The sequence below is a fragment of the Onychostoma macrolepis genome, chromosome 01 (assembly GCF_012432095.1).
Source record: "Onychostoma macrolepis isolate SWU-2019 chromosome 01, ASM1243209v1, whole genome shotgun sequence".
Taxonomy (NCBI): Eukaryota; Metazoa; Chordata; class Actinopteri; order Cypriniformes; family Cyprinidae; genus Onychostoma; species Onychostoma macrolepis.
This window is the reverse complement of record NC_081155.1, coordinates 8,188,946-8,214,229: the sequence shown is the minus strand read 5'-3', so window position 1 is coordinate 8,214,229 and position 25,284 is coordinate 8,188,946. Positions and strand designations below refer to the sequence as shown.

Below are 25,284 nucleotides of genomic sequence, written 5' to 3'. Positions count from 1 at the left end.
AGTTATAGAGAAAGAATTTTAAGTCTAATGCATTTAAATATTTAAACTCCAGTCCTACTCAGACACACACAGACATCAAGAACCAGCGTATGAATCTCAACAATGGTGACAATCAACAAAATGCTTCATGCTGCAATGCATGCTGGGTAACACTACAGTATGAATAATTATTGTTACCACTGTTGAGGATCGTATGATAAGTGTTCATGTCTAAAAACCTGAGCAATATAATTCTTAATTTTTTCCAATATTTAATATTACGATGGCATTTGTTTAATAGTAAATTCCTGCAGTTCTGTAACAGCTGAACGTCAGTAAATAAACCAAAGAGAAACACCTTCATGATGTTCATTCAAGTGACATAAAAGCCAAAAGTGTAAGCTCATCTGCTTCCTCAAGCTTTTAATTCAGCAATGTGCAAATGTTTGTTGTGAAGCAATATTGCAATTGCTTAAAAGCAATCCATTCTCAGTTACTGAAAGGGTCAAGAGCCCAACTAAAGCAAACACTGATCTCCATGATGGTGGCATCATTTTAACCAATAAAACATCAACATCTGATCCTCTGTAATTCTCAATAACAGCAGGTGTTCATCACTAATGCACAATCAACATTTAATTAGTCTGTCAATTATCTCTTAATTACCTCAACTCGTTGAGGTCTTGGGATTTGACTCGAAACTTGCTTGTGACTTGAAAGGAATGAGTTGGTTCCTCCTCTGGTGAAATCAGCTGCTGAGTTCATGGGTGGAATAAACACATGGCAGGACTTTTACTTTCTGACCCTGGATTTGACACCTCTGGTCATAAATTAATCTATTACTTTTCCTACATAATTTTTTAACAGAAAAAGTGGTAAAATACCTATTTAGGAGTCTTAGACCTTTCCAACGATATATAGTTTGTCATGATTAGATTAGGATTTAATTGTAAAATAGTGAAGTAAAGGTAGGCGTCCCACAGGGTGGACGGTGACAGTTAAGAGGTTAAGGAATAAACTGTGGGTTAGGCTATATTAGTAGTTAAAAATATAAAAACTTAAATCAACCCCAAATTTATTGGTTATAGCCTACTACAATCATAAGGGCAGCTGTTTCTTCAACAAGACCAAAAATGAGCAAATTTTATCAACATCAAAATTTACAGATAGATGAATTAAGCCTGTAGCTAATATCTTTTAAGTTTGTGTTTGCGTTTGTTATAACGTCATAAATCACATGATAACGTAAACATGGCAGATCGCATTCATACTCAACGAGATTTGGCTGTAGAGTACGTACTCTTTTAGCGCTCGTTAAGTAAGTACTTCTTTAAATTAAGTACCTACTCATTGAGTAGGTGGTTTCGGACGCAGCCTAGGTGAAATCAGCTGCTGAGTTCATGGGTAGAACAAAAATATGGCAGGACTTTTACTTTCTGACCCCTGGATTGTCCGCCTCTGCAGATCATAATGTAAGCGGGAGAAGTCTCATATTACGGTCGGTCATCACGATCGAGGATGACAACATGCAGGATCAACACTGTTCATGTATCGCAGGCTACGATTAAATTAATGTACATTTAACCAGTTTAATATGGAAAAGCACTGAAATGTAGACCTTTGTTTATGTGTTTTTGACCTACACTGTACAAGATGTGAGAACAGTGCGCTGTTTAGGTTGTACCCACATAGCACACGTACGTCTGCAAGATGTCTGTTAAAGATTACTTGATCTGGAAAGCATCTGCTGTCTACGAACGTCTGACAGACGTCTTTCAGATGTCAGTTTTACATACATTCTGAATCATAAACATCTTAAAGACATCTAATAGACATCTATTTGACATTTAAAAGGAGACGTCCAATAGACGTATTGCAGATGAGCAAACACTAAAAAATATTTCTTGCAGATGTAAATGCAGACGTCAAATAGACGTCCCCTAGATGTACGTGTGCTATCAGGGTACATTAGCATCCCAGTCAACACATGAGGTCACGCGATGATCACAGTGACATCACACCATTCTCATACGGTGATCCTCACAGTGTGAGTAATATATGAGCTCATTGTGAACCCAAAATGATGAGCGGGTTTCTTATTTCTGTCAGACATCTACAAAAGCGCTTATTGAGAATTAACAGATATAGATGATGATGTTTTATTGTTTTGTTTGACATTACCATCAATGTGAGTAGTGTTTGCTTTAGTTGGGCTCTTGACCCTTGATTTTATAACATTATATTTTTTGGTGCTGCTATAACTGTGTTTGTAAAACACATTTGTAACGGCGAGGAAAACCAAAAAAGAGACTGCAACCAGGTGATATTGGTTTGTTACTGATGACAACAGCGCAACCATCACCTTGATTCAGTATGCTGTCTTTATGACGAGTTAATAATTTAAGGTTTTTATAATAGCTCTGTGATTACACAGTATAGGACCCAGCAGTATCATAATCTTTTATGAAGGATTTTAAAAGCATGATAAAACACAAATCTTTTGAAATACCGAGTCATTTAAACACAAAGAGAGACATCAAGAATCATTGTACGAATCTCAACAATGGTGACAATCAAAAGGTTCATGCTGCAATGCATGCTGGGTACCTAGTCTCCGTGCAGTGAGTGCACTTTGACCTCACATTAGTACACTCAAAAAAATTATTTGGTCTAATTTGCGCCAGTGTTCATGTGTTTCCACACTACAGAGTGTTCAAGTAGAATTGAAGCAGTGCTGGAGTTAAGGAGATAATTATGTGATGATTGATCATTAATGATGAACACCTGCTGTTATCAAGAAGAATCACCGAAGGAAAGAGAAACACAAGAACTACAACTGACTTCAGCCACAGCTGAAGATGAAATCAACTGAAAAAAAAGAAGACATTATATCTCTCAAGATCTGATTAAACAGCATCAGACTGACCAGATTGACTTTATTTCTGTCAGACTTCTAGAGAAGCTCTTATTGAGAATTAACAGAGGTTTAGATGCTTTATTGTTTTGTTTGAAATCACCATCAAAGAGACCAGTGTTTCCTTTTGTTGGGCTCTGGGCTCTTGACCCTTGACATGTTGGTGTTAATATTACACTGGTTGCTTTAATTGTGTGTTTATATAGAACACACTTCGTTTAGCCAGCAAAGCTAAGAGAAAAAAAAAAGTTGTGGGCAAATGACCCACCGATCTCATTTCAAGTCCAACATCTGATTGTATGGATGTAGTACTGCTTTAGATTTTTTATATAGCTTCAGATGTAGTAGTCTTGTAAAATCAGATAATTTAAATAATTTACAAATCACTTTGTGCTCAAAAAGTTTTCATCTGTAGCAATGCAAAGATCACAGACATCAAGAATCAGCGTATGAATCTCAACAATGGTTACAGTCAACAAAATGCTTCATGTTGCAATGCATGCTGGGTACCAGCATAGTACAAGACTCTCCCATGTATCCCAGCATGCATTGCAGCATGAATAAACAACGCAGCTGAATTGTGATTATTTTCTTTTATTCTTACTATTTTATTTTACATATGCTGTTATAGTTGTGACTTTTAGTAGCTTGTTTTGTGATGTTCAGAGTTTTACCTGAATATTTTCTTGACTGTCACCATTGTTGAAATTCATACACTGATTCTTGATGTCTGTGGTCTTTGTATTGATACAGATGAAAACTTTATGTGCACAAGGTGATTTGTAAATTATTCAAATTATCTGATATTTACAATACTGCAAGATATGAAGCTATGAAAAAATCTAAAACAGTATAATGTCTACATAATCAGAAATTGGACTTGAAATGAGGTCAGGGACCAGTGACAAGATCTATCCACAACTCTTTTTCACTTGGCTTCGCTGGTTAAGCTAAGTGTGTTTTAAATGACCACACAATTAAAGCAACCAGCGTAATATTAACACCAAAATGTCAAGGGTCAAGAGCCCAACAAAAGGAAACACTGGTCTCTTTGATGGTGATTTCAAACAAAACAATAAAGCATCTAAACCTCTGTTAATTCTCAATAAGAGCTTCTCTAGAAGTCTGACAGAAATAAAGTCAATCTGGTCAGTCTGATGCTGTTTAATCAGATATTGAGAGATTTAATGTCTTCTTTTTTTTCAGTTGATTTTATCTTCAGCTGTGGCTGAAGTCAGTTGTAGTTCTTGTGTTTCTCTTTCCTTCGGTGATTCTTCTTGATAACAGCAGGTGTTCATCATTAATGATCAATCATCACATAATTATCTCCTTAACTCCAGCACTACTTCAATTCTACTTGAACACTCTGTAGTGTGGAAACACGTGAACACTGGCGCAAATTAGACCAAATCATTTTTTTGAGTGTAGGAGCTCACAGTGAGGTTACAGTGAGGGCGCTGTGAGGTTACACTTTTAGCTCACTATTACCTCACATTGTGACCTCATCACGAGTATCCTGTGAGCTCATGGTGACATCACTGTGAGATCAAATTGTTGACTGGGATGGACTCACTAACTTTAACGTTAGCTAGTTTTAGCCAGAGATACCTTTCTAAAGTACAAGATAACATTAATGTTCTGCTTGAGCAGATGAAAATTGTAACTTAATGAGTGTATGACAAGCAGAAAATGAACGTTTTTGTCTTCATTTGTATTGGGGTTGAATACTTAGGGACATTTTGCTCTGTTTTGTTTGGATTCAGGAAATGTAATAAAACAAATTATATTTCAGGATATCTGGAATCAGTGTTACAAGTATCCCAGGCACATTGTTTTTCCATTTTTGAAGCATAAACCCCATAAAACCGATGCGAGCTTCGGATCTTCCATGATTCTCTATGGCGCTGAAACCTAAAGATGTCCGAGTTCCGCTCCCCGTGCAACTGATACTTGACTGCCATTGGCTAGTCTGCGTTCGAGGGGAGGGGCTTACCGATAGGTCAATTACCACAAACTTGTTAACACTTTACACTTACTGAGAAAGTCCTGCTCCAGTGAGGGATCACGGAAAGGAGGGGTTTAGAGAGACTGATTCTTTGAACTCCTTCGCACGAGTCGTTTACAAATCATTTAGAAATTTGATAAAATTAAATCTATTTTTTGAGAAAACTAAAGTGTTTTTTGATCTTGCATGCATTTAAACCTGTTTTAGGAGACTCATAAAACAATATTAGCAACCTTAAAAATGGCATAATAGGGGCACTTTAAGTGATTACTTCATAATCCTCTCTATGGAGAAGCGATCGCTGAGTCAAAATTGACAGGGCTCATTTCCCAAAGCGACTACAGTCGCAAGTAATGTCATTAAATTTCAATAAAATGATTTATTTAAAAGATTGACTCAAAAGAATCATCTGTGCATGAATCGAATCATGAACTTCTTGCATTACCGCGCCAAAGATGATCTGTTTTAGATTTTTGAATGAATAAAGACACACAAAGCTATCGTTTGACTTTATAAACTTTTATTTCATGCATGATTCGTATGGATCTGTTAACTGAATTCAAAGTATGACATCTAGGAGAATTCGGTGTCATTTTTCAATTAAATTCTTATAAATATTAAACGTAATGATTCAACACTCAAAATATGAGAAAACAGAAAAACGAGTTACTGGACAAAATTTTTCAAAGATCAAGAACAACTTCCCTCAAGATGCTTTTTCAGATAAGATGTTGTATCCTCTGATGCTGATATAAGTTTTGTTGCAGGTAGGCATTGCATATATGTTACGTTACGGTAGGCATAGATGTTACGTTATCTTTTTCAGAATTATATAATAATTCAAAATTATATAATTCTCGTGGAAATACAGAATTATATAATAATTCTGTATTTCCACGAGAGAAATTCATTATGTGAATGGCTTTCTGTTGTGTCTTCCATTTATGTGTCGTGATGAGCGTATGCACTCTCACTACCAGTTGCTAAATGAACAGGCTGCTGCATGCAGTTCTTTTTTTTTTTTTTTTCCAACGGAGAATCAGTTGCCTTATTGGTTAAAATCCCCAAACTGTTTACATGAATATTAAATTAATAAATTACATTAAAATTCAAAGTAATCACTTTGGTAATCTACAGTACTTTTCAATGTAACTGTAATTTGATTACCACCTATTTAAAATGTAATTATAACAAAATACAGTTACTCATATTTTGTATTTTAAATACGTAACGCCATTACATGTATTTTGTTACTCCCCAGCCCTGGTGGTTTCTATTTTAAGACCAGCTGTTGACAGTCATCCTCACAAATATTATTTTTCATACATTTTGTGACTGATGCCACATATATGTGTCCCTGGACCACAAAACCAGTCATTCTTTGAAATTGAGATTCAGACATCACCTAAAAGCTGAATAAATAAGTTTGCCATTGATGTATGGTTTGTCAAATACAGTTACAAATACTCAAAGTCTGGAATCTGAGGGTGCAAAAAAAAAAAGTATTGAAAAAATTGCCTTTAAAGTTGTCCAAATGAAGTTCTTAGCAATGCATCTAACTAATAAAAAATGAAGTTTTCATATATTTATGGTAGGAAATTTACAAAATATCTTCATGGAGCATGATCTTTACTTAATATCCTAATGAATTTTGGCATAAAATAAAAATATATATATATATATATATTGACCCATACAATGTATTGTTGGCTATTGCTACAAATATACCTGTGCTACTTATGACTGGTCCAGGGTCACATATGTATAAGTATGACTATGCATGTCTATTAATTTAAATAATGTATTGCCAAAAAAAATAAAAAAAATAAAATAATAATAAAAATAAATAAATAAAATAAAATAAATAGCCGTAAATTGAATAGTCCACATTTACTGTAGAATGATGAAATGAAAACTAAAAATCTGCCTACACCACTGCCAGAGAGTCTGGTAATATCATCACACTACCACTGGGTCAGTGTTGGAGGAATTATGGTTAAGCAACAACTTGATTAGTCTTTCCCCAACCAGATAAGTTTCCCATTTGCTTTATGGAACCAAATCAATTTGAACAGGCCTCAGGCAGGACAGACATATGACAGCAACATGTCGACTTCATTAGCAATAATAACAGGTTCTGGGTGAATGTTTTCACGTAGATAGTGACAGGAAGTCATCTGCCAGACATCTAAGAAGATGACTCCATCAATATCTTTGAACATCTCCCGCATCACTGTGTCCAACTGCAACACGTTCCAATCACTTTGAAAAATATTCTGGAAAAACACAGATCAGAAAGAGCTTTATTGCCAAGAGCGTTTATACAAACAAACATGGAAAGACATGACAACAAACCCACTCTTTTTATTTAGCAGAATTAAAGGAGCAGTTTGGCCAAAATTGTTTTATTCATCCAATCATTTATAGCAAGATGTTCAAGAAAGCAAATAGCTACGATTTTTCACAAAACACTATTTATGTTTCTCAGATTCTCCCACATAATATATATATATATATATTTTTTTTTTTTCTGGCACAATTTTTCATTTAGGGTCATGAACATGCCTACAAAGTTTGGATACTCTAGTTGAATGTTCAAATTAATTCAGTTTCATTGTATAGAAGCTCTTCTTCAGTGTTGCACAGATGACAGTCTGGTTTTGCACATGATGACAGATGTTTCAATTTGGGGTGAACTATTCCAACTGATATCAGTAATTTTACATCAGTTGGAAAAAGTACAGTGTGTGTTTTTTTTTTTTAACATACTGAGATGCCTATTTGAGCCCCAGTGTTTCCACTCTCATTAAAAAAAAAAGAGCAAGTGTACCTTTAGTCCTTGAGTGTTTCCAGACTTGATGATGACGGTGGTCTCTGGAGCGCGGCTCAGCAGTGAAACAACAGACTGGCGGATTTTGGCCACTTCATGCACGTAAAATGTTATCGGGTGAAAAACCAGGTGAGCGCAGTATGTGAAGACAATGACTGCATGACGCCCACCAGCTATTGTGTCAATGTAATTGTTGATATAAGGCAGGTCAGTAATAGGCATTTTACCAGATTGCAAAGGAACACCGTGTAGCCTCCAGTGAATAATGATGTTATTTTTCAACTCCACAGCCATCAGGGGTCCAAGTTCATGATGAGTGTGGAGGTCCAATCTTGTTATGCCTAATAAAAGATACATGAAACTAACATTAGAATCGTAGCTTGACAAAGTCAAGACAAGAAGGACAAGAGAGTGAGTAAACGATGGCCAAGTAGCATCTGCAAACAGAGCTAACTTCACCTTTATAAGCCATTTTTGTAATGACAGTTTTTAAGTTGAAAACTTGAACGTGTTGGTGTTTTGCCTGAAAAGTGTGCCGCTTGGTTGGATATTTTCATCTAATGTCATTTCCATTTTTGTATTAGATACCCATATACATTGTGTGGCTGCTGTATGTCAATTCCTCATTTAATTAGCATCATATTTTCATGATATTGCATTTCAAATTAAATGACAATTTCAACACAGTCATACTTGCCCGGCACTGTTCTTTCTAAGTACTCAAACCACTGCCTTGTGGTGGAGTCTCCCATCAAATAGACAATCTTGTTTTTAAGACAGTTTGCCATTTGTGCAGGACTGAACTGTCGAGTGTTGCATACAAAAGACTTCCAGACATCTTTCAAATAAAATCCTGCAGGAACTGGTGTCGTCATGCCAGTCCTACATTTCTCCACTGCGCCTAAAACAAAGAAACATTCACATGAAAAGGCTATGTTGTAGCTATGTACATTTTCTTGTAACTACATTTGATTTCAGATGATATCTGTCTTCTAATATGTGGTCTGTGTATGTTTTGACCAGTGTTGGGGAAAGTTATTTTTAAAAATAAAAATATTGCATTGAAAAAACGTATTGCGTTACTTATTATATTTAAAGGAAAGTAATGTGTTACATTAATTTTGTGTTATTTTTTCCTCACGCAAGAAAATAAAGTTCAAAACTACAAACACAGTTTCATTGTAATTTTTTACAATTTCATTTTCAGTTGAATTTTTTGTTGTTTAGTTTTTGCTAAGTATGGTTGAATTTGATCATCGAAGGTCAGCAGAAAAGACACTGGTTAAAAAATGGGATTAAATATGTAAAACTTATTTGTGTTATTTAACGAATTTAATTATGAAATTATGAAAAAAAATAAAAAAAATAAAATGGTAACACTTTATTTTGATAGTCCACTTTAGACATTCTACTAACAGTAAGTAACTTTGTAACTACATGTCAACTAGCAGTCATTAGAGTATTAGTAGACTGTCTGCTTAATATCTTCTAAGACTTTATTTTGATGGGTCCACAACATACAACATGCTGACTATGAGAAACTTTGCAAGTATATGTCAACTTATTCTACTAACCCTAAACCTACCCTACTGAGAGTTAGTAGACATGTAGCTGTAAATCAATGAGAATTAGTTGACATGTAGCTGACACGTTGTAATGAAGGGTCTGAAGCATGGGGATCCATTTGCAGCTTTTATTCAAAGGCAGAATCAAACAGGCGAAGATCAGACACCAATGACAGGGGAGACAGAGACAGATCCAAACACGTAAACGATTACCAGGCTTAAGTCGAGGCAGGCGGCAGACAGGAGAAGTAACTAACAATCCAGAGATCAGATCACAAGGGCAGGTGGCAGAGAATCACAGAGTCAGGTAAACAGTCCAAGGTCATAAACAGGAGATCACAAAAGACAAGAGATACGCTCAGAAGTGTTAGCCAGGGCAAAACAAGACTTCGCAATGAGTGAGCATTAGTTTGCAGCTTATAAAGGGCACAGAGATGGGAAACACCTGTGCAGCAATCAGTCTCAGGTACAAGGCATTGTGGGAGATGCAGTTCAGAACTAATACTCTGGTGATGGTGCCCTCCGGTGGTGTTCGGGGAGGGCCACAGAGGCCGAGTTCGTGACAGAGCCCCCTCCCTGCGAGCGGCTCCTGAAGCGAGGGGCGGTTCTCGCCGAGGCCTTCCACGGGTCGAGGCGGGTCTATTGGGATGAGCGCGATGGAAATCATCCGTGGCGTGGGGTCCAGGATGTCCTGGGCGTTGACCCAGGACCTCTCCTCAGGGCCGTACCCTCCCAGTCTATGAGGTATTGCAAGACCCTGCCTCGGCGTCGGGAATCCAAGATCTCCCTGACTCGATAAGCCTCCTCGCCATCCACCACGATGGGAGGGGTGCTCTCCTCAGTGGCCTCCTCCTGGTCCCCCTCCCCTCTCGGACCACCGGCGGGCTTGAGCAAAGAGATACGGTAATTGGCAGGAAGTGCTAAACGATAAGAAACTGGTGTGATTTGACGAATGATTTTAAAAGGACCCACGTACCTGGGACTGAGCTTCTTGCACGGGAGACGAAGACGAAGATTTCTGGTGGACAACCACACCCACTGACCCAGAGCGTAGAGAGGACCTGGTCTCCGATGACGATTAGCCTGTTCTCTGACCCGGCGTACAGCATGTTGGAGATGAACGTGTGCGGTATTCCAGGTCTCCTCACTCCGGTGTAGCCAATCATTGACAGCAGGCAGATCAGAGGGCTCCCCTGACCAGGGGAATAGTGGAGGTTGGAAACCAAGAACACACTGGAAAGGTGTAAGACCAGTCGAAGGCTTGCGTAATGAGTTCTGCGCATATTCAGCCCAAAGCAGATAACGACTCCAGTCGTTCTGGTTGCTGTGGCAGTAAGATCTTAGAAATCGAGTTAATTCCTGATTGAGTCGTTCCACTTGGCCATTGGATTCTGGGTGATAGCCGGAGGTTAGACTGACGTTTATGTTAAGCTGCTGACAGAAAGCAGACCAGACTCTGGAGGTGAACTGTGGTCCACGGTCTGAGACAATATCCTCGGGTAGTCCGTAGAATCTGAATACCTGTTCCATCAAAGCCTCTGCTGTTTCGAAGGCCGTGGGGAGCTTGTTGAGAGGAATGAGACGGCATGCTTTGGAGAAGCGGTCGATAACTGTAAGTATGGTGGTATGATTCCTGGAACGAGGGAGATCAGTTACAAAGTCGATGGCGATGTGAGACCAGGGCGTTGAGGTATGGGTAGGGGTTGAAGTAAACCAGCTGGGCATTGATGAGAAGATTTGGTAATATTGCAGGTAGCACAGTGCTGGATGAAAGTGATAACGTCCTTTTGTAATGATGGCCACCAGAACCGGTTGGAAACGAGATGAACCGTAGCCGTGATGCCGGGATGACCAGAACTGGGAGAGTCGTGAATCATCTGTAGGATTCGTTGTCGAAGATTAGCAGGAACATAAGTTAAGTTCGTGGGCAGTCAGGTGGCGTGGGATCATTGGCTAGTGAATCGGTAATCTCGGGCATGATGTCCCATTGTACCGGGCGAGGATGAGAGATGTGGGTATGACTGGTTCGTTGGGAGCATTTGAGGATGTTGTGGAGTCAAATTGCCTTGAGAGGGCATCAGCTTTCCCATTCTTTGAGCCAGGGCGGTAAGTGATATGAAAGTTGAATCGGGAGAAGAACAGTGACTATCTTGCTTGACGGGGGTTGAGACGTTTGGCTGACCTGATGTATTCCAAGTTTCTGTGATCCGTGAGTACAATGAAAGGTCTCTTGGCACCCTCTAGCCAATGTCTCCACTCCTCAAAGGCCGCTTTCATGGCTAGCAGTTCTCGATCCCCAACATCATAGTTCCCTTCGGCAGCATTGAGTTTTCTGGAGTAATAGGCACAAGGATAGAGCTTAGCGGGGTTACCCTGACGTTGAGACAAGATGGCTCCGATGCCTGTGTTAGAGGCATCCACTTCAACTGTGAATTCGAGTTCAGGATCAGGGTGATGAAGTATCGGTGTGGAGGTGAAACGCTCCTTGAGTTGCTGAAAAGCCTCTGAGGCCGCTGTGGACCAGGCGAGATGGCGCTTGCCTCCCCTAAGCAACGACGTTAGTGGTGCGGCTATGGTGCTGAAGTTGCGTATGAAGCGTCTATAGAAGTTGGCAAACCCCAGGAAACGTTGCAGATCTTTTGTGGTTTTAGGTGTGGGCCAGTTTAACACTGAGTTGACCTTCTTCTCATCCATCGCCACCCCATCCGCACTGATGATGTATCCCAGAAATGAAGTTAAGGTCTGATGGAACTCACATTTCTCCATTTTGGCATACAACTGATGGTCGATGAGGCGTTGGAGTACTGCCCTAACCTGTTGCACATGGGATTCAAACGTGTCAGAGTAGATTAATATATCATCAATGTAGACAATCACCCACTTGCCTAACATGTCCCGGAACACATCATTGATGAATGACTGAAAGACTGATGGACTGTTGACAAGCCCGAACGGCATAACCAGATATTCGTAGTGCCCAGTGGTAGTAGAAAAGGCGGTTTTCCACTCATCACCCTCTCTGATACGGATAAGATTGTATGCATTGCGAAGATCAAGCTTGGTAAAGTACCTGGCAGAACGGAGCATCTCAAGGGCGGCTGGAACTAGCGGCAGAGGATAGCGGAATTTAACTGTGATTTCATTGAGATGACGATAATCAATACAGGGCGTAATCCTCCATCCTTTTCTTGACAAAGAAGAAGCCTGCTGACGCTGGTGATGTGGATGGTCTGATGAAGCCCTTAGACAGCTCCTCCTCTATGTAAGCCTTCATGGCCTCCGATTCCTGTTGTGTTAAAGGGAAAATTCTGCCTCTGGTGGGTACTGCCCCTGGGAGGAGATCAATAGCGCAATCACTGGAGCGGTGAGGGGGAAGTTGTGAGGCTTTAGATCTACTGAAGGCTTCAAATAAATCATGGTATTCGGCTGGCAACCCCTGAATGGCTGAACTTTCCTTGAGAGGGGGTTTAGATGACTTGGGTGAGTGACTCTGAGGTAACAGACAGTGCTTGTGACATGTCTCAGACCACTGAACGATCTGACGTGTGGACCATGAGATACAGGGATTGTGTCTCTCCAGCCAAGGCAAGCCGAGGATTATGGGTTTCTGGGGTGATTTAATGGCGAAAAGGCGAATGCTTTCCGTGTGAAGAGAACCTGTTCTCAGTGTAATATCCTTGGTGATGAATTTGACTTGCCCCGTGCCCAGGGGGCGGCCGTCTAGCACTGCTACTGCAACACCGGATTCACATGTAATGAGAGGAAGAGAGTGGGTCTTAGCGAAGTTAACATCAATGAAGTTACCTGCAGCCCCCGAGTCGATCAATGCCAGAGTATCAAACTGTGAGTTATCAAACATTATGGTTACTGGAACTTCAAGTGTAGACAAGGTAGATGGATTAGAACTCACCACGGATGACCCCCTGAAGGTTGGTCTTGTAGGACAGGAGATTCTCATATGGCCTGGCAGACCGCAGTATAGGCATAGATTCTGACGGCGCCGACGCTCTCTCTCTCCTCGGATGTGAGGTGTGTCATGCCCACCTGCATAGGCTCAGACTCTGGAGTGGTTCTCACCGTGACAGCAGAGGGCAGTGTAGTGAAGCGACGTGAGGAGCCTCTTGAGCGCATCAGGTTGTCAATACGAATGGTGAGCTCGATAAATTGTTCCAGTGTTTTCCCCTCGTCGCGGCAAGCCAATTCTGATTGGAGTTCAGTCGTGAGGCCCTTGCGGAACAACAGCTTGAGTGGATCATTGTCCCAGCCTGTTTGTGCAGCGAGAGTGCGAAAGGTGAGTGCGTAATCAGCCGCCGTACTGCCTCCCTGGCGTAGGGCCAGAAGTTGTTCCCCAACCTCCTTACCATCAACAGAATGTTCAAACACTTCTCGAAATTGTCGCATAAAGATTCTGAAGGAGGGAAAAGCCATGTTACCGCCATCCCACACCGCCGTAGCCCAGTCTAACGCTCTCCCCGTCAGCAATGAACATACAAAAGAGACGCGACTGTCCTCCGTGGGGTAGAGCAGAGGTTGTTGGTCCATGAACAAGGTGCATTGGAGGAGAAAACCCTTACACTTGTTGGGAGCGCCATCGTATTTCTCGGGAAACGACAGGCGTGGGCTGGTCATGGGTTGACTGGAGCTTTGAGCGACCGGTGGGGGTGTTGGTGGAACCGGAGCAGCCGATGGTGCAACGTTGCACAAAGCCTGGAGTGTCTTGCTTAGCTCCTCCGTGAGTGAAGTGAGACGCTGCAGTTGCTGATGATGTGCAGCTAGCATAGAGGCTTGGGCGGAGACCTCGGTGGTGAGCTGGGAAACAGCCGCTGGATCCGGGGGTGGCGAAGTCTTATGTAATGAAGGGTCTGAAGCATGGGGATCCATTTGCAGCTTTTATTCAAAGGCAGAATCAAACAGGCGAAGATCAGACACCAATGACAGGGGAGACAGAGACAGATCCAAACACGTAAACGATTACCAGGCTTAAGTCGAGGCAGTCGGCAGACAGGAGAAGTAACTAACAATCCAGAGATCAGATCACAAGGGCAGGTGGCAGAGAATCACAGAGTCAGGTAAACAGTCCAAGGTCATAAACAGGAGATCACAAAAGACAAGAGATACGCTCAGAAGTGTTAGCCAGGGCAAAAACAAGACTTCGCAATGAGTGAGCATTAGTTTGCAGCTTATAAAGGGCACAGAGATGGGAAACACCTGTGCAGCAATCAGTCTCAGGTACAAGGCATTGTGGGAGATGCAGTTCAGAACTAATACTCTGGTGATGGTGCCCTCCGGTGGTGTTCGGGGAGGGCCACAGAGGCCGAGTTCGTGACACACGTAGTTACAAAGTTACTTATAGCTAGTAGAATGTCTAAAGTGGATTATCGAAATAAAGTGTAACCAATAAAATGAATAAAAAAAGAAGGAAACCCATACTGTCAGTGATCTGTCACTTCGGTCTAGTTTATTCGTAGTTTTGTGACATAGCCCTTCTTGTCTTGTTTTCTTATGAGTGTGCTCGAGCTACGCACTCTCTCGTCTACGTGCTTTGTTTCATGTTGGAGCGTAGTGTTCGGATCCCGGCACTCATGTCTTGTTCAGGCTTAGTTTAGGTGTCGTGTCAGGGTTCAGATGCTCACGCTTCATGTTCTGTCTTGCTGTGGGAATGTACGGTCTCCAGTTCCCTTGTGTTGTGTTTTGTTAAGCAAGTGATGGCTAGTGATTTGTTTTGCTGGCCATGTGCTTGTGTTTTTGCTTTGTGTGAGCAAATGGCTTCCCAGTCAACAATTTGATCTCACAGTGATCTCACCATGATCTCCCAGGATACTCGTGATGTGGTCACAATGTGAGGTAACAGTGAGCTAAAAGTGTGACCTCACAGCACCCTCAATGTAAACTCATACTATGGTCAAAATGTAAGGTCAAAGTGTACTCACTGCACAGAGACTAGATACCCAGCATGCATTGCAGCATGAAGCTTTTGATTGTCACTTTTATTGAGATTCATACACCAATTCTTGACATCTCTCTTTGTTTTTAAATGACGCCATAGTTCAAAATGTTTGTGACTTATGCTGTTAAAATCCTTCATAAATTATTACACTGCTTGATCCTATACTGTATAAACAAAAAGCTGTCATAACTTAAAAAATAAAAAATAGATTAATAACATCTCACAAAGTCTGCATACTGAAAGTAGGTGATGATTTTATTTTAACAACAAACCAGTTACACCTGGTTGCAATCTTTTTTTGGTATTCCTTGCAATAACAAATGTGCTTTACAAACACAGTTACAGCAGCCCCTAAAAAATAAAACATTATAAAGTCAAGGGTCAAGAGCCCAACTAAAGCAAACAGTAATCACTTTGATGGTTACATGAAACAAAACAATAACGCATCTAATTCTCAATAAGCAGTTTTCTAGATGTCAGAAAAAAAGTCAGTCTGGTTAGTAATGAGTGGAGCAGGTGATGCTGTTTGTGGAGTTGTTTAATCTTTCTCTGCTGAGATCATGAGATATTTAATGTATTCTTTTATTTCAGTTGATTTCATCGAAGGCTGTGTCTGGAAGTCGGTTGTATGTTTGGAGAAGGTTCTTATAATAGAAAGCTGTTAGCTGGGCGTGCACTCATGAGATGATCATGTGAGAGCACTGTGATATCACTGTGATAGTGTTTAGATACAGGAAGTAAAATGCCCCCCCAGTGACCGATATGAGCTGCCTCCTCTAAACCTGCTCAACATTTTGGGTTCACAATGAGTTCACATATTACTCACACTGTGAGGATCACCGGAAGAGAATGGTGTGATGTCACTGTGATCATCGCATGATCTCACACGTTGACTGGGTTGTCTTAGTTCTATGTGCCATGTGCTCTCATGTCTATTGTCTTGACCCAACCCCTCTTGTTACCTGATTATTGGTTCATTTCTGTCAGGGTGAGAGGGTGCAGGGATGAGAGTGAGGACTCAGTTGCAACAAAAAAGAGGGCTTTATTTATAATAGAGTAAAAATATAGCTGCAATTACGGGGCCAAACACTTCAAATGCAAAATGAGGAGCTAAGCATGGCAGGGAGCACCAGACCAAATGCAACAATGAGTAATACAATCAGTTTTAGGATGATTGTAGTTGAAATGGCTGAAAAATCATGAATACAATCTTTAGTAATATGATTAAATGGCTTATTACTTTTGACCAACAGGTGGTGCTATAGTCAAATCATTTTGGTGTGTTCTGTGTGAGGTGACAATGGCACACACAAAGTTTGTTGTCATTATGTCAAAGCTTTGCAGAGATATAGCCTCAGAGTCATTTTTGCATCATGCCTAAGATTTGTAGCGGCGCTGTACGAAAACAGCTTGATCCATCGACACGAAATCCATAACTTTTTGTCAGCACAGTCTGAAGATGATCTGACTCGATTTTGGTGAAAATCAGACAAACAGTTGAGGAGGAGTTCGGAAAAGTAGGTTTTCAACATAAATCAAAATGGCACACAGGAAGTTTGGCTGACTATGGCAATATTGGTATCACTGCTCTCAGCGTGACCTAAGGAATCTATTAATACCAGTCACATTACAATAGGCAAAATTCACATAAAATTATTAGCATTTATCTGAAATTTCATTATAACTTTTGACCACAAGGTGGCACTGTCTCAAAACCTTTTGAGTACTTTCAGGTCATGGTCTCAATGGTGCATACAACGTTTTGTAATGTAAAATATAGCATTTTATCATAACACTCTATGGCAATTTCATGTTTTGTAAGGTCAAATTCATAAGGCAAAAACCGGCATGTTTGGTATCGCTGGACTTGGCAAGGATTCAGGAGTCTTAAAAGGTGACTCCCATGAAAATAAGTTGACGACACCCAAAGTTATAAGCATGTGAATATTTGATTGCTCTACACTTATCAGCCTCCTTCAGGGCATCATGCCGATGAACCATTCCAAGTTTCGTAACGAAGCTTTTGTAAAATATAGCATTTTACTACAAAAATAAAAATGGTTGACACCCAAAATGGCTGACATGGGAAAATTGGATATGGTTCGACTTGGCATGATTCACAGAATCTAAAGAGACCAGTTTTGTGATTTTTGGCCAAATTTCTGACCACTAGGTGGCACAGCGCTAAAACACTGCATGTAGTCTCAGGTCATGCTTGTTATAACACACACCAAGTTTGGTCTCATTACGCCAAACCATTACGGAGATTAGGGACGTGCCCGAAGCCGAATACCTTATTCAGAAAGGCACGGATAATGGCTTCAAAACGAATAACGAATTTATCCGAATAACACAAAAAATATTCAGCAGACACAATCACATGTTTGCTGGAACAGCACTACATTAGTGAGGTCTGCGATTGTTAAGATTTGTGCAATAATAATGGCTAGTACTGCTTTGATAGCGTTTGACACAGTTTCGTACAGATATATCATGGTGATCATTGTGTTTGTCTAACGAATGTGGTCTCCTCAGCAATAAACTATCCGCGCGCTCCTTTTTTGATTGCTGCCTGTCATTGCCGGCGAAGCACTGTTGCCAGATATTGCTACAAAAAACGAACACAACCAATCCCCTGAAAAATGCACCAAAATAAGTTTAAATCTTGTATGTTGCAAATAGGATACATAATCTCTAACCTCAACCTTCATCTTCCCAGTTTATTAATACATTAAATATTAAAACAAGGCCAGTGACACTTATAATAACTAGATCTTTCAACATGGCGGAGCGGAGGCTGCACTTGCGCCAAGCTTCTTCACTCAGCCTGCGTTTCGCAGCTGTTGCGAGTCAGTCACATGAATTTATTCAGCTACATGATTTTAAAAAATTGGACAGCCGGCAAACAATAATTATAAACCAGTGGATCGTCAGCGGAGCGCTGTCGGAAAAGCGGTGGCTGCCGCTGGTGGTCCGCTGGAATAACGATGAGCAAAACGCCGGTGAACCGCGGGCGGCGAAAAAAGAAGAGTTTATGTCACGCATTTCTTAATATAATTCTATATCATGCAATTGTGAGAAGAAAAGTCAGAATTGTGAGACTGAATAAAAAATAAAGAAGGTAATTATTTTTTTATTTATTTATTTTTTAAGTGTCAGAAACGGGCTTCCAGAAGACGGGGCAGTTTGATTAAAAAAAAAAGTAGATAGAGCCGATTCAGTGTTGCTCATATGAGCAAATCAAATATTCATGCAATAAACCAATTTGTAAACAATAAACATAAAATGAGAACTTAAACCTAATTCTAGTTTTCTGTAGTTTAATTTAAACTTCTTTCCAAACAGGAAATGGTAAAGAGATGGTAAACATACCATTGGCTACAGTGTTGGAAAGGCCATTCAGGATTTTTTTGTCTCCACTGATAGCAACATCTGTTAATTTCCTGTGGAGAATAAAATAATACATTTTCTAAAAAATTTTCACTTCTGCAATTATTCTGAAATTAAATTTTGAATAATTACTCACATTGCAAAAAGTTGCTTCTCAAAACTATTTAATGGGTTTTCCAAAACTCCGTGTGAGTGATGAACTAGTTTGTCACAGGAAAGTTTCTTCGGTCTCTCACACAGCCACACCGTCCCTGTTCTTATATCCTTGTACTCACAGCAGCAGTCGCCTTTCCTCCAACCTCCATCTGCACCCCACTTAATATTACATTCTACTACTTCACTGATCCTGGTTTTATCGGGTCCTGATCCTTCAAAGTAGCCATTATAGTGGGATCGTGGGAATGAAGAGTCCCTGTATTTCTTAAGAATCTGCACAACCTCACTGGAGTGCTCAAGACGCACAAAAACCTGTGCCTGACCCTCCCAGGGCAGAAGAAGAGGAACAGAGTAAGTCCCATTACGATGATCCACAACCTCCCCGTACACACTCGCCTTGAAGAAGAACAGAAAAGAACAAGTGTAATGCAGAAAACCACTGTCTGTTGGCAAATACATTTTAAAGCTTTTAAACCCTAAACATAATATTTTGCAAATAAATCAATTAACACAAGTATATATATATATATATATATATATATATATATAGGGATCAAATTTATTTCCTTCCCAGTCAACAATTTGATCTCACAGTGATGTCACCATGATCTCCCAGGATATTCATGATGAGGTCACAATGTGAGGTAACAGTGAGCTAAAAGTGTAACCTCACAGCACCCTCACTGTGCGCTCATACTAATGTGAGGTCAAAGTGCACTAACTGCACGGAGACTAGGTACCCTAGTTTTTTTTTTTTAAAACCCATCAAGACTGCATATTGAGTGTAGATGATGACTGTGTTGTTACACTCAAAAAAATGATTTGGTCTAAATTGTTCCAGTGTTCATGTGTTTCCACACTACAGAGTGTTCAAGTACACTCAAAAAAATGATTTGGTCTAATTTGCGCCAGTGTTCATGTGTTTCCACACTACAGAGTGTTCAAGTAGAATTGAAGCAGTGCTGGAGTTAAGGAGATAATTATGTGATGATTGATCATTAATGATGAACACCTGCTGTTATCAAGAAGAATCACCGAAGGAAAGAGAAACACAAGAACTACAACTGACTTCAGCCACAGCTGAAGATGAAATCAACTGAAAAAAAAGAAGACATTAAATCTCTCAAGATCTGATTAAACAGCATCAGACTGACCAGATTGACTTTATTTCTGTCAGACTTCTAGAGAAGCTCTTATTGAGAATTAATAACAGCTTCTCTAGAAGTCTGACAGAAATAAAGTCAATCTGGTCAGTCTGATGAACACTGGCGCAAATTAGACCAAATCATTTTTTTGAGTGTATCAACAACAAACCAATATCACCTGGTCGCAGTCTCTTTTTGGTTTTTCTTGCCATAACAAATGTGCTTTACAAACACAGTTACAGCAGCCCCAAAAATATTTGTTGTTATAATGTCAAGGGTCAAGAGCCCAACTAAAGCAAACACTACTCACCATGATGGTGACGTATATTTCAGTTGTATCTTATAACAGAAATCTGTTAGCTGGGCGTGCACTCATGAGCTCATCATGAGAGCACTGTAATATCTCTGTGATAGTGTTGAGAAACAGGAAGTAGAATGTCTCCCCGGTGACTGATATTTGAGTTGCTTCCTCTCAACCTGCTCATCATTTTGAATTCAAAATGAGCTCATATATTACTCACACTGTGAGTATCACCGTATGAGAATGGTGTGATGTCACTGTGATCATCGCGTGACCTCATGTGTTGACTGGGTAGGCACGTCATCTGAGACCTCAGATTTCTGTCTGTCACTGGTGCTAGCAAGTTGTACGGGAAAAGACTAAGTAAACTACACTTTTTGTCATAAGCAAGCAGTTGGCGGCAGACAATTAGGTATTAGTCTACCTACACTCTCTGACTAACATCGGACTGGCGAATTTGTGATCGTGAGACCGGCGCCTTCGGCTGACGCTATAGGCTCAAGAGACATTAAGTCCCCAGTGAACGGATAATTGAAAATATGGGATGTCGAGGATAATCAAATATCTAAATTAATATATAAGTGATATTTGTGACCAGTTTTTGATTAGTCTAAATTTAATGATCACTTGAAATTGGAGTCAGATCAGAATTGGAGCTAGATCAAAATTGAAACTAAATCCTGATAAATTCAGAAGCGCAAGTAAAAGACCGAACATGCATTAAACCTTCGACCAGGCCGCTGGATTTCATTGTTTGGACTAGCGGGTGGATCCTTACACACACACACACACACACACACACATATATATATATATATATAATCAATATATATATACAGGTATAATCTATATACAATGTATTTTTTTAAAAATTTAAATAAAATAAAAATATATATATATAAAATGACACACTTTTAGCTGTGTGTTGAAAAGTTTTGCTTTGAAAAAATCGCCTCCATATCTTTTCAGGTTCTTGTTGTGGTCTCTGGCTGTGATAGTAACAGAGATCTTTTCTCCCACTTTGTAACTCTCTTTGAGTCCCACAATAGAGAAAGTTGAGTGGACTGGACTTGTGCTCTGATCCAGACGAGTGATTTCTTGATCTGGAATAGACCAGTCAATAGCTTTCTGTAGTCTTTCCCACTCCTCATCACCGATTCCCATGTCAAAGGCAGATGTTATGGAATAACTGTTATTTTGAGGAACTGGTTTTGGTCTGGGGGGCTGAAATTGTTTAATGTGGATCCCACCATTCACTGCCCATAGAGCCTGAGAGAGGACGAAGATATTATTCACAAAGGGCACCTATTATGCAAAATTAACTTTTACATGTTTGAACATAAAAGTGTGTTGACAGAGTGTTAAAAGTAGCACTGCTGGGTAGTAATGGCCAGATGAAGCTTTAAGCTTTTCAGCCAATTGGTTCACAAAAGGGTTAATTTCTGGAGCCTTCATTTGTACACAATACCACCTGGTGGCCAAAGAGTGTAAAACAAGCAGATATATTACAGACAGAGGTGGATAGTCCAGGGGTCAGAAAGTAAAAGACCTGCCATGTGTTTATTCCACCCATGAATTAAGCGCAGTCAGGATGGACAGTTCTGAGCTCTCGAAGTGGAACAGATACCAACGAGATCAAAGGCAGATATCGCGTTATTCTCACTCATATGCTGTGCTGCTGATAAACATGATATAAGTTGCTTTTATATGAATATAAATATGATGAAAAAGACACTCAAAGTGCTTGCTATTTAATTCCAGACGAAAGGCGTATTTATTCTCCATTTTTATTTTATTTCAAACATGTATTTTAGATTTTTATAGAAAATATGACAACAATCACATATCTCACACAGAGATTGCACTGTCATAGTGTTTGGGAATATTAATAAAGGGCAATGGGCATGAAGTTTCCGGACAATGTGCAGTATGCAGTTTAGCCAATCACAACACACCGGCCCAACTAACCAATCTGAGCCCATCGCCTGTTTCTGAGGGAGTGGTTTCATAGAATCAGGAAGTCAACCGGTTGTTCAAATGACAGAGGAGAAAGCAGCTTACAAGAAAGGTGAAATATATGAAAAATAAGGCGTTTTTTTAACAAACGAAACACAAAGACATGTTATATTTCACCCCATAAACACAATCAAGCAAAGAAAAAAAGCAGTAAACCACCCATTTAAGTATTATATTTTCTTTGGCTGCTTTAACTTAGTGTTTCTCAAACATGTTAACTACTAATTTTAAATAATTTGCAGTTTTGTGTTGTTTTGTCATCAGTATTGTGCCAATAAGACGCTCAGATTTTTTAAAAGTCAATATAAAGAAAATTGTGCATATAAAACGCACAGAGACATCAAGAATCAGCACATGAATCTCAACAGTAGTGACAATCAAGCAAAATCTTTTTTTTGTTTGTTTGTTTTTTGAATCTAGAAGGTTGTTTTGTGATGTTCAGAGTTCATCTGTTTATCTGAATATTTTGTCACCACTGTTGAGATTCATACGCTGATTCTTGATGTGTGCCTTAATGAGCCTGCTGGAGTATTTTTTTCTAGAATCTTATAATACATTACAGTACTGTTGTGTAAAAAAAAAAAAAAAATTAATAATGCTGAGAACTTAGCTCAGACTCTGTCTTCATCCAATCAGAGTTGCTCCTGTTTGTTTGTTTTTTACCATAACAAATGTGTTTCAGACAAACAGATTTAAAACAGCCAAAGAAAAAGTTAATGTTAGAAAGTCAAGGGTCAAGTGCAAACATCAATCTTTACTATTTTCATTATAAATGCAATATCGAAACCTCTTGTATGAAAGAAATCAAGTCAGTTTGGTTAGTGATACCTTAAGTTGATAAGCTGTTTGTGGAGTTGTTTATTATATGCATTTGTGTTGTTGCGTTTTATAATGAAGCAATTCAGAAAAAAAAAAAAAACCTGTAAAATACCATTGTTTATCTGTTAAAGTGTGTAATGCAAATTCTCACTTTTTTTGCAATTTATTTAAACTAGGATTGTTAACTTTAATTTTATGTTTTTTTTTTTTTGTTGTTGTTTGTTTTTTTTTTTTTTTGTTTTTTGGCATATTATTCAAATAAGGATATGTTGCATTTTTGTTTGGCAGCCATTGACCATTTTCTTTTTTTTTTTTTTAATGTATACAACCTTGTACTTATTTAAACATTGCTGACCTGAGACTTGGTGTTACAAGCACTTTGTTTGTTGGATTGCCTCTTCAAGATGAATCGCTTTATGTATTCCCCAATTGTAAGTCGCTTTGTATAAAAGCGTCTGCAAAATGACTAAATGTAAATGTAAATACAAAAAATGGCCAACAAGCATTAGCAGAACATATATGTTGAAATATATTTTAACAAATATATAGTTTGGCCATTTTTATATATATTTTGATATATATTTATATATATCAATATAAAATATATTTGAATTTTTTTTTTTTATTATTATTTTTTTTTTTTGCTGTATGGACTTTGATAATTCACACTGCGTGATTGTCACTTGTGTGAATAAGCATTGTTTTGCCTCCGATTTCACGTATTTGTTGGAATCGCAAAACCTCTTGGCGAGTAAAATTCAAGGCTAAAATTGTGCAGTGTGAACTCGGCATAAGTCTCTACTGTTACTGCTCTCATAAAAAGCCTTTACATGTTTTACATGTGTAATTTTAAACTCACGATAATGTCTAACAAGAAACAGAAATGTATTTAGTCAAAATTATTGCACTCCTATTCTCTTGTGCTCCATCTGTTTGGCAAAGTCATTTACGGAGACTGTGAGTGGTCAGGACTAGCCTATTTGCTAAACAGAAATAACTGTGCAGTTTTATAATATTTAGCCTACTAATAACAACCCAACTGTGAAATGTAATTAAGAGCTACAGAAAAAAAAAAGTCTTAAATGATTCAAACAGTGCAAGCGTAAATATCAAACATACAAATTCACTCATTACAGCAGTTACTAAAATTTGTACTTGCATTCAAATGCAAATTTAGATTTAGGAATTGATAATACATTGAAATGCATTCTCAAGCCAAACAAGACAAGGCTGTGTGGCATTCAACTCAATTTATTAAATGCTTATTTATTTGGTCGTTATATTAGGCAGAAATAAAATGCTTATTTATTTGACCATTATCTTAACATCTGCTTTAAAATGTCTTACAAACTTACCAAACAGAATGATGTCCAAAGAAAACAAGCCAGTAGTAATGCATAGTGTCTTAACCTGCAGACTGATAATACATGGAAATAAATCAACTTTCAAATCTTTTAAGACATGAAACCATTTTGTAATCATGTGCATAAACTCCTGATTACCTTGTGTTTTTGATTTCTCTGTTGATGGCTTGACCATGGCTAAGTCTGTAATTCTATTTTACGTCAGCTTGTGAGTGAAGAACCTGGCCGTACAGCTCTGAAAACAAGTTGTTCCCACAAAGCATATGACATGTTGAAACAGGTTGAAAGAAAACAGCTGTTCTCAGTAACAGCTTTTTAGCTTGGCTTTGTTTGATTTCTAGTTGAATGTAATTCAACAAGTGTCATAAAGCAGGAAAACAACAACATAATTATAACAAGACTATCGACATAGTTGTAGTTTTATTACAAGACAAACAAAGCACAAAGAACACTGACAAAGCTGTCACTGGGGCGGTACCTTTTCAAAAGGTACATGTTTGTACCTAATAGGTACAAAAGTGTACCTTTTGAAAAGGTACCACCCCAGTGACAGCTTTTGTATCTTTATTTCTGAGAGTGCAAGATAATAGCTCTGAGTTTTCTCCTATAATGCCTGAAGAGTTTGGAGAACACCTGAGAAGAGATCAGAGACCATTCTCTCCAGATCCTTCAGATTCATAGCTCCATGTTGGTGGTGCTTCTCTTCAGTTCACCCCGCTCATTTTCTATAGCGTTCAGGTCAGAGTACTGGGACAGCCATGGCAAAAGCTTCATTTTGTGCTTAGTGACACATTGTTGTGTTGATTTTGATGTTTGTTTTGGATTATTGTCCTGATGGAAGACTCAGCCATGA

The 25,284-nt window shown here is 39.1% G+C and overlaps 1 protein-coding gene across 1 annotated transcript; it reads right to left on the bottom strand.

Moving 5' to 3' along the window:
* Positions 1-5,095: 5,095 nt before the first annotated feature.
* LOC131536139 (NXPE family member 3-like) lies at positions 5,096-24,885 on the bottom strand. The gene is made up of 8 exons (XM_058768863.1): positions 24,570-24,885; positions 24,423-24,484; positions 21,145-21,501; positions 18,767-19,182; positions 18,613-18,683; positions 8,426-8,629; positions 7,729-8,069; positions 5,096-7,174 (listed from the first exon to the last, which is right to left on the bottom strand). The coding sequence occupies exons 1-8, from the start codon at positions 24,604-24,606 to the stop codon at positions 6,977-6,979; spliced, it is 1,686 nt and encodes a 561-aa protein (XP_058624846.1). The 5' UTR covers positions 24,607-24,885; the 3' UTR covers positions 5,096-6,976.
* Positions 24,886-25,284: the final 399 nt, after the last annotated feature.

What these genes read in the sequence shown, in the direction of transcription:
- LOC131536139 (XM_058768863.1), bottom strand. Translation starts at nt 24,606, where the DNA reads ATGGTCAAGCCATCAACAGAGAAATCAAAAACACAAG. An exon ending in CTTAGAAAGAACAGTGCCGG is followed by an intron (nt 8,070 to 8,425) that starts GCAAGTATGACT and finishes ATCTTTTATTAG; the next exon opens with GCATAACAAGATTGGACCTC. An exon ending in GAAACACTCAAGGACTAAAG is followed by an intron (nt 7,175 to 7,728) that starts GTACACTTGCTC and finishes GTGTTTTTCCAG; the next exon opens with AATATTTTTCAAAGTGATTG.